Source organism: Eschrichtius robustus, chromosome 10 (assembly GCF_028021215.1).
Source record: "Eschrichtius robustus isolate mEscRob2 chromosome 10, mEscRob2.pri, whole genome shotgun sequence".
NCBI lineage: Eukaryota > Metazoa > Chordata > Mammalia > Artiodactyla > Eschrichtiidae > Eschrichtius > Eschrichtius robustus.
In genome coordinates, this window is record NC_090833.1 from 71,642,336 (window position 1) to 71,658,977 (window position 16,642).

At 35.1% G+C, this 16,642-nt stretch overlaps 1 protein-coding gene across 1 annotated transcript; it reads right to left on the reverse strand.

Moving 5' to 3' along the window:
• Positions 1-13,739: 13,739 nt before the first annotated feature.
• Positions 13,740-14,231, reverse strand: LOC137770958 (putative CENPB DNA-binding domain-containing protein 1). Its single transcript, XM_068553996.1, has one exon. It carries the CDS (start codon positions 14,229-14,231, stop codon positions 13,740-13,742), a length of 492 nt encoding a protein of 163 aa, XP_068410097.1.
• Positions 14,232-16,642: the final 2,411 nt, after the last annotated feature.

Sequence of the window (16,642 nt, forward strand, 5' to 3'; positions counted from 1 at the left end):
AGCCCATTTTTGTTCACTACAATGATCTATTATTACTAGGAATTGCTGTCAAATTATGGAACATTATTCCAAATTATTTGCTGTGAAGAGAAAGGAGTAATTGTTTACAAATACATAGTATTGCTAAAAGAAGAGAGTAATGTGGGAGGGAGTTAGCTGGGTTAAAGCAGTGTAGATAACTCTGCTTGGAGGAAAGGAAAGAGAGTTGTAAAAGAGGAGGTATAAAGTAGGCAGAGACTAGAAACTAGAGTCCCTTGCTTCACAATTTTAGTAGAACTAACTATGCTTTAAATAATATATGTATTTTTTTTTTACCTTTCAAGGCGGTTATGTAACTAGATTTCTCCTGACCCAAATATAGTGTTCTGGTTTCAGTGACAGAAGAGGTCATTACATTTTAATGATAGCTCAACCACTATGCATTTAAATAGATCAATAACCCAGGAGGATTCAAGACTTCAAGGGCTTAGGAATGAAGCTCTCCATCCTTGGTTGTCTGTCAAAGTCATCCTAGTTTACTGATGGTGCCAAAATATTGTTTTCTTCCAGATATTTAGAGACGGAATGAAATTAGATTGACAATTTCAATGATTTACCCAAACCACAAATACTCCTATTATGAAAAGGATCTAGAAGAAAAGGTTTTACATCCATCAGTAATTACTAAATCAAAATAGTTCTCACACTTGCTATTATATAGTGATTGCTTCATCTCTATGTGCTTGAAAATATTTGGGATTTTAAATTACTAATATATACATTCCTTGTTATTTACTTAGATGGGATGAATGCTTAGATGGGAAAATTGTTCTTCTAGGAACTTCCAGACTTCTCAAGGTTAGATATTGATTGTTGAACATTATAGCACTTAAATTTTTAGATCTGTAGCATTTCAAAGGGCTTTTGCAAAAGAGAAAAAAGTCTGAGAAGTAGGTCATGAAACAACAATAAACAATACCCCATGAGATGCTACAGTTGCCAGATAGACTGAAAAGGGGCAGAAAATGGGGGAGGGACCAAGAAGATAGAAACAGAGATGAAGGTAGGCCCAGTGGTCAGCACTTCAAAAAGAAAATAAAATACCTGACTTTGAATATTTACATATTATGACATATGTATGTGCAAACCCTCAACTTAAACTTACTACTGAAGTCTTATACATTTATGTGAAATAAATTAATGGTATTTAAAGCCAATTGGAGCTTAGAATTAAGTCAATTCCGTGATTTTATAGAACCCTTTAACAACTGGATAATATTTAATACATCATAGATATAATACTGGCTACAAGTTTACTCTTTGATCTACCAAAATGAAAGTACATTGCCAAGGAAACTCCATTCTAGCAAGAGGAATTCTATTCTGATCTATTGATCCATTAACTATCACAATGACAATTAGCGTAATGGGTTTAAATATCCTTCCCAGAACTTTTCAATAGATTTAAGCTATTTTATCCCTCTAGAAAATATAGAGTGTTTGGAGTTAACCCAAAAGGCAATATATCAAATGGAAATTCATATCCATTAAAGGTCCAATGCATTCCAGGTATGTATTCTTTTTCCTTTCAAACCCCAATATTTGTTAATCATGTAATCTGAGATATTTATTTCAGTACAAAACCACTTAGGCAATCTAACCCTGTACATTAGCTACTTCTTCCTTAACTCTGTACTTCCTCTGCTTAGTAAAGCATTTAAATACCAGACATGGCCATCAACCACTAATTACTTTTCTTAGTACTGGGTTCACTAAGAGAAACCAATATTGAGTGAAGAAATGGCTCAGCATTAATTACTAGAAATTGCTATCAATTACTAAACATTACTACAAATTACCTGCCGGATGGACAAGTGCTGTTTCTGGTAATACAAATTTCAGTGAGTAATTTTACTTAATTTATTTCTTAGACTACCCTTTGGGCACAATTGGCTCCTCTTTGGGCAGTCTCAACAGAAAGCTAACTGGCCAAATGAACTCAGAGATTCAAATTCTGTCTTCAACTTGGAGGACCATAATTGAGGAAAACGGGTGCATCTTATAGAAGTCATTTTTTGGTTCTTCTCCAAAGAAAAATTTTTATTGATTGAAATATAAAATTATAAGTATCCCTTTTCTTAATCTTCCAAGCCTTTAATAAGCATAGTGAATTATTTAATAAAGGCAGCCTGGCATGGTGGAAAGATCTGGAAGTTAGGAGCCATGGTTCTAGTTACATTTCTTTCACTGCAAGGTATTAAACCTAAGGAAGTACAAGGTACTTCCCTTCTTTAAACTCTAGTTTTTCCATATGTACAAAGAAGAGTATATTATTTACTCTTTTAGTTATAAATGAAAGTAGCCCAATTCAAAATGATTTGAGCATAAAAAGGTAATTTACCTGTTCAGGAAGCCAAGCTTCAAGAATGGTCAAAACAGAGGGCTTCCCTGGTGGTGCAGTGGTTGAGAATCCGCCTGCCAATGCAGGGGACACGGGTTCGAGCCCTGGTCTGGGAAGATCCCACATGCCACGGAGCAACTGGGCCCGTGAGCCACAACTGCTGAGCCTGCGCGTCTGGAGCCTGTGCTCCGCAATAAGAGAGGCCGCGATAGTGAGAGGCCCGCGCACCGCGATGAGGAGTGGCCCCCGCTCGCCGCAACTAGAGAAAGCCCTCGCACAGAAACGAAGACCCAACACAACCAAAAATAAAAAAATAAATAAAGAATGGTCAAAACAAAGAAATATTAACAGAATACTCTCCCTGTATCTTTTTCTTTCCTGTGTGTGTGTGTGTCTGTGTGTGTGTGTAAGTAACCACTATCTATCTCTAGCAGCTCTTTATTAGTCTATGTTAACTTCATTCTCAGGGAGGAACTTACCATTTGGTAGTCTTAAAAATATATAGGTTTTCTTACAACCAATATTCCTAGCCTAAAAGTTCCAGATCCTTGGAATTTAGTTTCACTAATCTCTTTTGGGTCATGTGCCCTTTCCCGAATAAATTACTACAGATAGATAGATGGAGTATGCTGATGAGTTTGCACTGAATCACGTAACATGCCTTTAATTAACCATGAAGGGTCGGTATTGTTAGTCTCACCTGAAACATGTGGGCTAAGAGTAGAAAGTCTCTGCATTCCTTGGGAAAATAGAAGTCCTGCTATGAGATAAATGTGGAGTGAATGCTGAGCACACAGTGTAACAGATGTACATTGCAAATGGCCTGGTAGATTTTCATTCTTTCATTCTCTTAATTATTCTCTTAAAGAATTGTAATACAAAAGTGGTCAAGGCTGATCTGCTCTCTATCTTCATCCAGCTTACAGTAAATGGATAAGAGATACAGTAAAAAAAATTATAAAGCCAAATAAGTATATGTAAGACTCTTTCCATACCTCTCATTCCGTGATATTTAGCATGGCACTCTTTTCACCATTTAACAAAATCACGTCTCACTTGCCTATAGCGTTATTTCCTATTTCTTATGGATCATTGGCCTGTGGGCCATGCTAATTTGTATTGCTGTTTTCAGTCTCTGGGTGGAGTCATTTGCCCTGAAACTGCCCTGTATTATACGTGATCCAGGACTATTCAGAGAAAATGATTTCAATTCCCAAAGCTTTCATCCTGGTATCATTTGGAATAAAACTGGAGCCAAGCAATTGTTGGTATCTTCGTAACTAAACAACTAAGTTCTTTCTTTTCCTCAGAAATTGACATTGTTTGCATTAGCTGTTTTCTGAAATTACTAACAGAGTTTATTGACCTTTTTGGGAAAGGGTGAACTACATAGATTGCCTTTTTTGTATTTCTAGGAAGGACCTGGAATTTTCTATTAACATTTGTTTTGGAGTTTCACCCCGTGTCTTTGGTTCATTGAAGAGTTGCTAATTATTTTTATAATTTTGTAATATTTGTGATTCTGTGAATTTTTATGTTGGAAAATGTGTAATTGGTAAGTGCTTTTGCTAACAAGCATGACTGGATTACAATCTTTGTTTTTTAGTCAGTAACAAATCACCAAGCAGATTATTTGAATTTCCAAAAGTGAGCTGGAAAAGATTTGATAAAACATCATCATCTTCCTTGTCAGAGTGAGATCATGGGGACAAATAATAACCTTGATTATCCAGTAGAACTTGGGTACTGATATTTCCAACTTTTGATGAGGCAGTGGGAGCTTAGTGAGAGATGGAACAAAATGATAATTTGGCTGATACAGAACGATCTCCTAGTTGGTACTTGGCGTATAAGAATTGACAGATGTATTTGGAACTGAGAGTTAATAGAAATAATAAAAATTACCCAAACTTCAAGGAAATTCTTCAAAGAAGGGATGTTTGAGCCAAGACTGGCATGGATTCTTCCTGTATTAAGAGGATTCATAGTTGGCACACATGTACCTTTTTGAGCATTTGTAATAAGTACATCCTCTGGTCAGACAAATTTCAAAAGGCATCTTTCTTTTTATTAGACACAATCACATCAAAAATGTCAGCCCTACTCACTGCCTACAACTGAGTGAATAAAATCGTGGCGTGTGGATTTTGGATCTTGGTTCCAATGCTTAATTATTAACTTAGTGATCTTGTGCTAATTACTTTCACAAGCATCACTTTTTTTCTACTCTGTAAAATGAGTATAACTGTATTTAATAAATCATGAACATTGAAGAGATAATGTAGGTAAATTGTTTCACACAAGGCCTTCTGTAATCCAGACCAAGAACTTAGTGAATATTAACTCTAATTTTATTATTTTGTTATTATTAGTAATAGTAGAGGTAATGGTAGTACAATACTATTGGGTTAGTCAAAAAGCTCGTTCGGGTTTTTCATAACATCTTACAGAAAAACCCGAACGAACTTTTTGGCCAACCCAATAGTATTGCCTTACCTTCGTTTCTCAGATCCAGTGTCAATTTTTTTTTTTTGCCTTGCCTTTGTCCTGTTGTCAACATTATGACTGGGTATCTTAGTCATTTTTATTGAGAAGGTAGGAGGAATGAAGTGAGACTAAAGCTTGGTAAAGAAGAAGAAAACCTGCAGGGACTCATATTAATTAGGATAAAGGTTGTATGGTCACTTCTGTGTAAAGTCTACAAAGTGGTCTTATTTTTGGTTTAATCCATCATGGTCAGAGTGGCCTTGTCTTATGTGAGTGTTCTGTGAAATTGCTTATGGTCAAGAGAACAATGCCATAGTCTTTCTGTGAGTTCTAGGCCAGCTTCTGGCAGCACCAAGACCTGTCTGGTAGTGCCATGACTGCCTTTGGCTGGGAGAGGTTGCTTTTATCTTTCTTACTTTGCAGAACCCCACATTTTTGTGAGCCATTAACCATTAAAGTCATGTTCAAGGGATGGCCAGAGTAGTGAAAGATTTTTGAACAATATGTTAAAGAAATATGTTATTTAACACTGAGAATTGAGGATTTTCACCACAGAGAAGTGGAATAGCTGAGTTTGACTGACAGCTGTCTCAAAATATGTGAAGGTCAGTCTCATATATGAAGTACGTCCAGGGTCACTACTAAGACAGAAGTTTCTCAGAGTAAGAAAGCCCTTATTTATTTTTTAAACTGTTAGATTTATAAAGCAGTGGAATGAATATTTATTTTTCCATGATGGACTTTGCTATCACTGGACATGTTCATAGAGACTCTAGATAAACTGTCTACCAGGGTTATTGTGGAATGACAGCCTTATGTCAATAATTGGACTGGATGACAGTGTGTGTCTTAAATTCTCTGTTTCCAGAAACAAGGAAGGTGACAGAAAGTAATAAACTCCTGGTTGACTAAGGCTTAAACTCAGATTTTTGTTTTATTTCTTTAAAACAAAAAATTGTCCATTTCTCTCAACTTCTAATCTGAGTTCTCCACCTGCCTTTCTTTGGGTAGACGTAGATGATGAATTGTATTCAGGAATTTTTAATTCTTCTGCACTAACAAATGCACTGGCATTTCCTTTGCCAATGACGATACTGCAAATTCATGCTTGTCCAAGTTCCATTTCCTCACTGAAGGAAAAGCCTGAAACAGTTCAAGCAGTTAAAACTACCAGAACCATTTGATTAAGCTGTCAGTAAGCTTTCCAGGAACTTTGTGGTTGGCTTAACTGGGGGGAGTAGCATTTTTCCTGCCCTGCCCTTTGATTCTCTGGGAATAGGTGACCTTGTGAATCATTTCTTGATCAGTCATTATAAGACTTCCGGGATGGCAGCAAATAGGAGTAAGGGATCTTGAGAGGAAAATTTGAAAGTCCTCTTCTCAACTGCTAATTCTAAATAATGCTGGGATTTAAATCTCTCTCTTTCTTACACTCTAAGTCTTAAAAAAAACATTAGTTCAAGGATTTGGAGGATGCTGATGAGATCTCTTGTCAAAAAGTCTATTCTTATTGTCGAACAGGAAGTTGACAATGGGGAAGTGGGAGCAACTCTGGCAGAGCTGGTTAATGGAGGGCTTAATGAATCTGACCTTCTTTATGTTTGCTTTGGCCATGATAGAAATTTCCATTTTTATTTAACTGCTTTCCTTCCTATTCTATCCATGTTTGTGTTTCTTCCATTCCCATTTATGAGGCTACTGAGACAAGAATTGACATTCAAGAGGACATTATGGTCTATTATTAAATGACATTCTGTGATGATTCTTTGAGTTCTCTTCATCATCAACCATACCCCTGAGAGGGGATTGAACATAACCAGGTATATATACAAGTGACATTCATAAAGCCCTCTATCTGAAAGGAGTTCCTTTATAATCGATGCCAGTCTCCTCGTTGTACTTTGCACAATGCTTAGCAAATAGTAGGTGCTTTGTAAGTGCTAGTTAAATATATGTTGGAATTCTCTGCATAAAGAATATTTTCACTCTTTTGTTTTTATTTACAGTTGTATTTGTAAGTTTATAAGACTATTTGAATAACTGCATATACTTTTCCTTAGACTTCCCTAATTTTTGCTTTTTCCTTCAAAATTTTAAAATACTGTGTTAATAATGATGCCATGAATACTCTTCTATTAATAAAGTCCAAATACGTCATGCTATTTGGAGAATTAAAATGTTTGCTTGTCTGTAGAGCAGTCAGACTGGGAGTCATTACTGAGGAACATCAAGAAATCTTAAATCAAACTGCTTAATTTTCACCAGCCATAAAATTAAATGACAATATTTTCTGTATTCCTCAGGGCTGTTAAAAAGGGCAACTAACCAAATAATAAAGCACTTGGCACTTGCTATTTAAAATTCCCGAAATCAAGCTTATCATGATTATCCAAGCAGGCAGCTGTAAAATGATGATTAAGAGTGAGGACTTGGGTTTAGACTAACCAGGGTTCATATAACATGTGACCTCAGACTTCTCCCTGTGCCTCCACTTCTGCAGATGGACAATTTTACGAATTTCACTGAGATTAAATGGTATAACATTGTAAGGTATTTAGAACAATACCTGGTACATGGTAGATGTTCAAATAACGTTAGATAATGACAATATATAAGAAAATATTTTTAAAAAACACATCATCTAGCTAGAACGAACCCTCTTTAGAACAGCTGCAGAGATGTGGCACCGAAACAATAACAGCAGCAGGACAGAGCTGGTAATTCAGTTCTCTCTGCAGACTCCTAGAAACATCATACATCGTGCTCAAAACTAACATATCTATTAGAAGAGTTGTGACTACCATAATTAGATCCCTAGTGTCTATTCTTGCAGGAGAAAAAAAAAAATAGAGTCGTCCTATCCAGAAAATGTTGCTCAGCATGGAAACGAAAGACCAAATGTGGTAAATGGAAGCAAGTGCATTGTGACTTTGACAAGAGAGAGCATAAATAGTGACCAAAGACAGCATCAAGTAGAGAAGTTATTCTGGGTTCTTGGAAGAATTGAACTCTGACCAAGGTGGAGACTTATCAATTAGAAGTGAAATGAATGTGCTGTAGGACAAAACTTGAAGGGATCAAATTCAAGCTCCTAAGGAAATTACACCTTTTAACAACTGAAGCTGAGATTTATCCTGTTTTTCTCCTTCAGCCTGACAACAGGAAGCAAGATTTAGAAGACATCTTACTTGTATAACCTCTCACCAAGTCGATTAAATTGAACCTTGATAAGCGAAAGAGGCGAAAAGTTCAGTACAAACACCAAACCACCGTAAAGAACAGCAGAGAGGGAAATGGAGAAAGTGAAAAAGAGATACAGTATTTTGAAGTAAGAAAAGGATAGAAAGGAAGAAGGGATATAAGAATGAAGGGAATGAAATAAAAGATTTTTTTTTTTTCTAAAAGACACTCTTAGTAGCATGGAGAATGACTCTGATGATGAAGGGGAGAAGGACTGGGAGAACATGAAAAAAAGAACTTAAACCTAAATATTCCACCTGTGCAATTGTACCAAATTGATCTGTCAGATTTTAAAAGCTAAGGGAAGTGTGCTGTGAGGGATTCACTAGGGAGTATGTATCTGAGTCAGTGGTGATTCACAGCGTCAGTGGGATATTAGTGAACTGCGCTGGTTGGAGGTCCCATCTCTTAGATTATTCATAAAGAATCATGATCATTAAAAGTCCCATGGTTTTAGGTTAACATAAAGGAGTTAAATTTGTACCTTGGGCAGATTCCAACAAAGAAATTATGTCTATGTCCTGTATGATGTGTGTGTGTGTGTGTGTGTGTGTGTGTGTGTGTGTTTTAAATAAACTTTGTGTTGAAGCCATGGAAAAAGATCCCGCTTTATTTGCTTGACTGGTCAGGGTATTTTTCGTCCCTTTTTGATGTTTTATTATTGGTAAAGGCAGAAATTCACAACTAAAATTGCGCTTCTAAAGAATAATCTTCAAAAACTCTTTTTGTGGTATTTGGGTCTAGTCCCTTTGGAAAGATACTAGAACTAGAGTGACTGTTGCCCCTTTTAAGGTATTTTAAGAAATTAGACAGGTTTGCTTTTTTACTATGTAAAAATACTTCTAATAAAATCTGATCCTAGAATTTTTGTTTAAAATGATGCTAGAGAATTTAAATCATATGTTTATATTGTAAAATAAGTGAAATTAGTTGATAATATTATATAGATTTTCTTGGTTTAATTTTAGTTACTTGCCAAGCTCTTCCAAGTGGACACTCATTCATTCATTTATTCACAATTCAAAATATACTGCACTGTGTTAGGCCTTCAAACTGAGGAAAAGGATGATTTAGGGACAACCTCTGCCCTTTAGAAATGCAGAGTATCACAGATATTTATAGAAGTAACTGCTGAGCTTCTATTTTTGGTAATAGTATGAATGATATGCACAGAGAAACTTCTGAAAAAGTACCTATAAAATGTGTAATGCAATATAATGATTTCAAATATGTGGCAGAATGCAAATGAAATCCTCAAAGGACACAAATGCCAAGAAATAATACATAGGGCTAAGAGAATGCAGGAGTCAGCTTTATCTCTGGAGATATCAATAATCCATGGAGACCCAGAGGCAGGATTTTAATGGCCCACATGCTCATCACAGGGGAGAAAAGTCTGGAGCCTGAGCAGGCCCCAATAAGAATTCATAATGGAAAATTAATGATAGTTAAAAAAATACCTATCAAAGCTTTGAGAAGGAGATAAAGTGATTTTTGAGGGAAATTTATAGCCTTCAATGTTTACTGGAATAAGAGAAATGCTAAAAATTGTCATTGAACTCAAGAAATTTTTAAAAATGACTAGGAACAAAAGCAAAGAAAGTATAAGAAATGAAACAGTAAAGATAAGAGTTGAAATTAGTGGGGACAATACAACAGGGTTTCATCAAAGGTAAAAGCTGGTTTTTTGCTAAGACTAATAAAAATGATAAACTTTGGGCAAGAGTGATAAAGAGAAAAGGATAGAGAATGCAAGCCCAAGTGAATGATATTAAGAATTAAAAAGGAGATGAAAATAAGTATTCAGCAACCATTAAAATACATGAGATTAGTACAACTGGCTTTATGTCAATAAATTTGAAAACTTAAGTGAAATGGGCAAATTTCTGGTAAAGTGTAAACTACCTGAATGGACTCAACTTTTATAACTATGCTATATATGCATTGTTAGAGCATATAGATTATTATATATTAGATTCTTTTAACCCTCATTTAATTTTAGTCCTATAATAAATATATATGTAATGCTCATCATCAGGTCTTCTGTTGATATCTTTTGATATTTTTCTGTTGTCTGAAGCTCATTCTAAAGTAGATTACTCAGGAAGTGTTCACAGGAACTCTTCCTGAGTTCTTGAGTGTTGAAAACAGTTTGTGTCCTTTACACTTGAAAGTCACTATTGCTGGTTACAAAATTGGGGGCTCACATTTTCTTTCCTTGAGTAACTTAAATACCTCACTCAATTTTCTTCTAACATAAGATGTTGCTATTAAAAAACCTGATGAGAATCTATATTTTCTTTTCCTTAATTAAGTTGTTCTTCATATTTGTATGTCCAAAAGAATTTTCTTTTCAAGTCAACTAATTTTACTAGAAGGTATCTCAATGTTGATTGTTGTGCCTCAGTATTTCCAGGTATGCCATTGTGTACTTTTAATGTGCAATTTCCATTTTTTTTTAGATAAAATTCACTTAACATAAAATTCATCATTGTAGCCATTTTAAAGCATACAATTTAGTGATTTTTTAGTAAATTCATGAAGATAAGATCTATAAACATCTCCACTATCTAATTCCAGAACATTTTATCACCCCCCCAAATAAAACTGATAGTCATTAAGCAATCACTCCTAATTTTACTCTCCTCATAGCCCCTAGCAACCACTAATCTGCTCTCTGTCTCTATGGTTTTGACTAATCTGCACTTTCTTATAAATGGAATTATACAATACGTGGAATTTTATGTCTGACTTCTTTCATGTAGCATAATGTCTCAAGGTTCACACGTATTAGAGCATGTATCAGTACTTCATTCTTTTTTATGACTAAACGATATTCCACCATATGTACCTATAAAATGTTTTCTGTATTTGTTCATTGGTTGATCAATGTTTGGGCCATTTCCCCTTTTTGGCTATTATAAATAATTGTGTTATCAACATTTGTGTACAGGTTTTTGTTTTAACACCTGTTTTCAGTTCTCTTAGATATATAACTAGGAATAGAATGGTGGGTCACATGTTAATTCTAATGTTAAATTTTGAGGAATTTCCTAAGCGTTTTCCTTAGCAGCTGCAGTATTTGGCATCCCCACTAGCTAGCAATGTATGAGGTTCCTAATTTCTATACATTCCCACTAACACTTATTTCCATTTTAAAAATTATTATAACGTTCTAATGGATATGAAGTGATATCTTATTGTGGTTTTAATTTGCATTTCCCTAAATGGCTAATGATATTGAGGGTTTTTTTCATATTCTTATTGGCCATTTGTATACCTTCTTTGGAATAATGTCTATTAAAGTTCTTTCCCCCTTTTAAAATCTGGTTGTTTTTCTTTTTTTCTTGTTGAATTGTAAGAGTTCTTTATATATTCTGGATTTTTACAGATATTGTCTCTCATTCTGAAGGCTGTCTTCTCACCTTTTTGATAGTGATATTTGATGCACAAAAGTTAATTCTGTTGAAGTCCAAATATTCTAGATTTTTCTTTTGTTGGTTTTGTCCATAGTGTCATAGCTAAGAGTCCATTGTCAAATCTAAGGTCATGAATATTTACCCTGTGTTTTCTTCTAAGAGTTTTATAATTTCAGCTCTTACACTGAGTTAATTTTTGCATATGGTGTGAGGTATGTATCCAAATTTATTCTTTTGCAGGTGGATATCCAGGTTTCCCAGCACCACTTGTTGAAAATATTATTCTTTCCAAATGGAATGGTCTTGGCACCTTTTTCAAAAAGAAGTTGACCATAGATGCCAATTTTTTGTATTTTAAATTCTATTCCATTGATCTATATATCTATTCTTATGCTAATACCATACTGTTTTGATTACTGTTGATTTAGAGTAAGTTTTGAAATCTGGAAGTGTGAATCCTCCAGGTTTGTTCTTCTTTTTCAAGAGTGTTTTGCTAATTTGTGTCCCTGGCAATTTTATATAAATTTTAGGATCAGCCTGTCCATGTCTATAAAATAGGCAGTTGTGATTTTGATATGGAATGCATTGAATTGGTGCATCAATTTGGGGAGAATAGCTATCTTAACAATATTAAATATTCCAAATCCATCAACACGTGTGGTGTCTTTCCATTTATTTAGGTATTTTAAAATTTATTTCAGCAATATTTTGTAGTTCTCAGTCTATAGATCTCGCAACTTCTTGGTTAAATTTATTCCTAAATACTGTTGACCCTTGAAAACATGGAGATTAGGGGTGTTGACCTTCCTTACAGTGGAAAATCTGCCTATAATTTTACAGTTGGCCCTCTGTATCTGAGATTCTGCATGTATGGATTCAACTAACCTCAGATCATGTAGTAATGTAGTATGTATTTACTGCAAAAAAATCTACTTTATGTGGACCTGCTCAGTTCAAACCTGTGTTGTTCCAGCGTCCACTGTATTCCACTACAGTAAGTCCCCTGCATACGAATGAGTTCCATTCTGAGAGCACGTTCATAAGTCCAATTTGTTTGTAAGTCCAGCAAAGTTAGCCTAGGTACCCAACTAACAAAATTGGTTATATAGTACTGTACTGTAATAGGTTTATAATACTTTTCACACAAATCATACATAAAAAACAAACACACACAAAAAATAAAGAAAACATTTTTAATCTGACAGTACAGTAAGAAAATCCCCTTGCCATTTCCTGCATCATGAATCTCATCAGTTTTTCAGTTACTTCTTCTTCCTCTTGTCTCTCTTTGTCCTTTTTCTGGGCTTCCAGTTCCATCAGGTCTTCATTAGTAAGCTCCTTGTGTTGCACAGCAAGGAGTTCAATGAAGTCGTCCTCTTGCAGATGTAGCTTCAGCTTTGCGCTGAGGGTCACTAAGTTGCTGAAGACCTCTTTGGACTCCTCATCCACCTTCTCAAATCCATGAAAATCGTGAACAAACTGAGGGCAAACGTTCTTCCAAACCCCATTCATGGTGACAGCTGTAACCTCATGCCAAGCAGTCAATGTTTTTTATGGCCTTGTAGATGTTATAGTCCTTCCAGAATTGTTTCAAGGTTGTTCGTGGTTCACCACTCGCCTTTACTGCCTGATGAAAAGTGTGACATAAATAATATTTCTTGAAAGTTGCTATAACTCCTTGGTCCATAGGTTGGATGAGCAACGTAGTATTCGGTGGCAGATGCACTACTTTGACGTTGGGATGAAAGTCGTCCATGAGTAGGGGGTGGCCTGGAGCATTGTTGAGCAGCAAAAGAATGTTGAATGGGACATCCTTCTCCAAGCAATATTTCTCTACCTCTGGGATACAGTGGTGGAAGAACCAGTCCTGTAAAATGGCCTGTGTAACCCAGGCTTTGCGGTTACTCTTCCACATAACAGGAAGAGAGCCCTTGGCTATGTTTTTAAGGGCTCTTGGGTTCTCTGAATGATAAACTAAAAGAGGCTTCAGCTTCATCTCGCCGGAAGCATTGCCACCAAACAAAAGAGTAGCCTATCCTTTGCTGCTTTATAGCCTGGCTTCATCCTTTCCTCCTTACTGATGTAACTTAGGTCTGGCATCCTCTTCCAGTACAATCCTGTCTCATCCACACTAAAAACCTGCTCGGGTAAATACGCACCTTCATCAATAATTTCTTGAAGCGTTTCAGGAAATTCCCGGGCAGCTACTGTACCTACACTCTCGCTGCCTTGCCAGCCTTGCCTTGAAGGTTGGCTCTAGCCTTGAACCGATGAAACCAGCGGTGGCTGGCCTTAAAAGATGTGCCCTCTGATTCTTCCCCATGTTTCTTCTTCAAGTCTTTATAAAGGCTTTTAGCTTTCTCTTGAATCAGCATTAAGCTGAGCAGGACTCGATGCTGATGCTGATTCTGCATCCACACGCTGAGAAGTTGCTCCATCTTCTCCATCACTTTTCCACACTTTTTCGATAGTATTGTTGACATCATCGGCACAGCAGACTGCACATGTTCCATGATCTTGTCCTTGTTCTTTAGAATCATGTTGTTGGTTGAACAATTCATGTTATAAGAACTAGTGATGCCTACCATCTTTTCACCATGCTCCACTCTCTCAATTATTTTCACTTTTGTTTCCATCGTTATTGCTTGGCACTTTTTAGCAGTACCAGCTGCGTCACCACTGCTTTTACGCTTGCTTCCAGACATCCTAGGCTTGAAAAAAAGATACTGTGCTACTGTACTCTATACAGAACTATATAGTAAAGTACACAAAAGCACAACCACCTGTAGAGGATGCACGCACATGACAGTGTAAGCCAGACGTGTGAACTAACTTACGTGTTTGGACATGCGAACACACATTCGCATCTTTGGAAGTTTGCAACTTGAGGTTCGTATGTAGGGGACTTACTGTATTTTTAATCATATTGTATATGTTTATAACTTAATATTTTTGTTATTAATGGTTTAGGATTTTGTCACATGCTTTTTCTGCATCAATTTGTGATAACTGTGTGGGTTTTTAAAAAATTTTATTCTGTTAATGTGGTGTATTATGTTAATTGATTTTTGAATACTGAACCACCCTTGTATTCCTGGGAAGATTGGATCATAATGGATCATATAATGGATCCAGTGGATCACAGTGAATCATAATGTAAAATTCTTTTAAATACTGCTGAATTCAGCTTGTTAGTATTTTATTAGGGATTTTTACATCTATATTCATAAGCTGTATTGGTCTGTAGTTTCCTTTTTTAATGTCTTTTTCTGACTTTGGGGTCAGGGTAACCAGGGTAACACTGACCTCATGAATAAGATAGAAGTTTTTTCCTCTCCTATTTATTGAAAGAATTTGAGAAATATTGGTGTTAATTATTCTTTACACATTCAGTAGAGTTCACTGTTAAAAGCATCTTGTCCTAGACTTTTCTTTATTTGAAGTTTTTTGATTATCGATTCAATCTCTTTATTATTTATTAGGTCTATTCAGATTTTTTGTGTCTCATTAAGTCAGTTTTGATAGTTTGTATGTTTCCAGGAATTTGTCCATTTCATCTAGGTTATCTAATTTGTTGGGATACAAGCATTCATAGTATTCTCTTATAATCTATTTTATTTCTATAAGGTCAGTAGTAATATCCTTATACTCATTCTGATCAAAGAATCAACTTCTAGTTTTGTTTTTCTATCATTCTTCTCTGTTTCATTTATCTCTGCTCTAATCTTTTTATTTCCTTCTTTCTGCTTGATTTGGGTTTAGTTTGCTCTTTGTTCAGTTCCTTAAGGTAGAAGTTTAGGTTAATGATTTCAGATCTTTCTTCGATTTTAATGAAAGTGTTTTCAGATATAAATCTCCCTCTGAGCACTGCTTTCACTCTATCTCATAAGTTTTGATATATTGTGTTTTCAGTTTAGTTCATCTCAAAGTATATTCTCATTTCTATTTTGATATCTTCTTTGACCCATTGGTTAAGAATGTGCTGTTTATTTTCCACATATTTGTGACTTTCCCAAATTTCTATTATTGATTACTGAACTCATTTAATTGTTATCACAAAGATACTTTGTATGATTTCAATCTTGTTAAATTCACTGAGGCTTTTTTTTTGTGGCCTAAAATATGGTCTGTGTTGGAGAATGTTCTATGTGCGCTTAAGAAAAATGTGTATTATGCTGTTGTTGGGTGAGATGTTTTACAGACGTCTGTTAGGTATGATTGTTTCTTAGGAGTCACAGCCTATATTTCTTTGTTTATCTTTTATCTAGTTGTTTTATTCTACAAGAATTATTGTTGAACTGTATTTTTCCTTTCAGTTCTGTCGATCTTTGCTTCATATATTTTGAAGCTCTGTTGTTATTACATACATATTTATAATCATTATATATTCATGATAGGGTGATACTTTTATCATTATGTAATATCCTGTAACAACTTTTTACTTAAAATCTAGATTTTCTGATATTAACAACCCACTCGAGCTGAGTATAGCTCCGCCAGCTTGCTTTTGGTTATTATTTACATGAAATATGTTTTTTCATTCTTTGATGTTCAACCTATTTGTGTCACGGAATTTGAAGTGAGGGTATATTATAGACAGAATATATAGTTGAAATTTTAAAAAAATCCTTTCTATCAATCTCAATCTTTTAATTGTAGAGTTTAATCCATTCATATTCAATAAAATTACAGACAAAGGAGAACTTACTTTTGCCATTTTGCTTTCTGTCTTATATTTTTTTGTCCCACAATGCCTCTTTACTACATTCTTTTGTGTTAGATAATTATTTTCTAGTTGGCATTTTGATTATTTTTCTCATATTGTACTAAATGATTTCTAGTTATACTGTTAGTGGTTCCTGTGGAGATTACAAATACCATCTTAATTTATAACAATACTGTTTAAGTTAATACCATCTTCATTACAATAGCCCACATTAACTTTTTTCTTATCCAGCTGCCTCCCCTTTATGTTGTTATTGTCACAGATTACATCTTTATTTATTTTGTGGCCATCAACAAATAGTTATTACAGGAAAAAAACTGGAAAAAATACAAACACATGGAGGCTAAACAATACGCTACTAAATAACCAAAAGATCACTGAAGAAATCAA

Bases quoted from the DNA above. Each gene is read 5' to 3' on its own strand.
- LOC137770958 (XM_068553996.1), bottom strand. From the start codon at position 14,231: ATGTCTGGAAGCAAGCGTAAAAGCAGTGGTGACGCAGCTGGTACTGCT.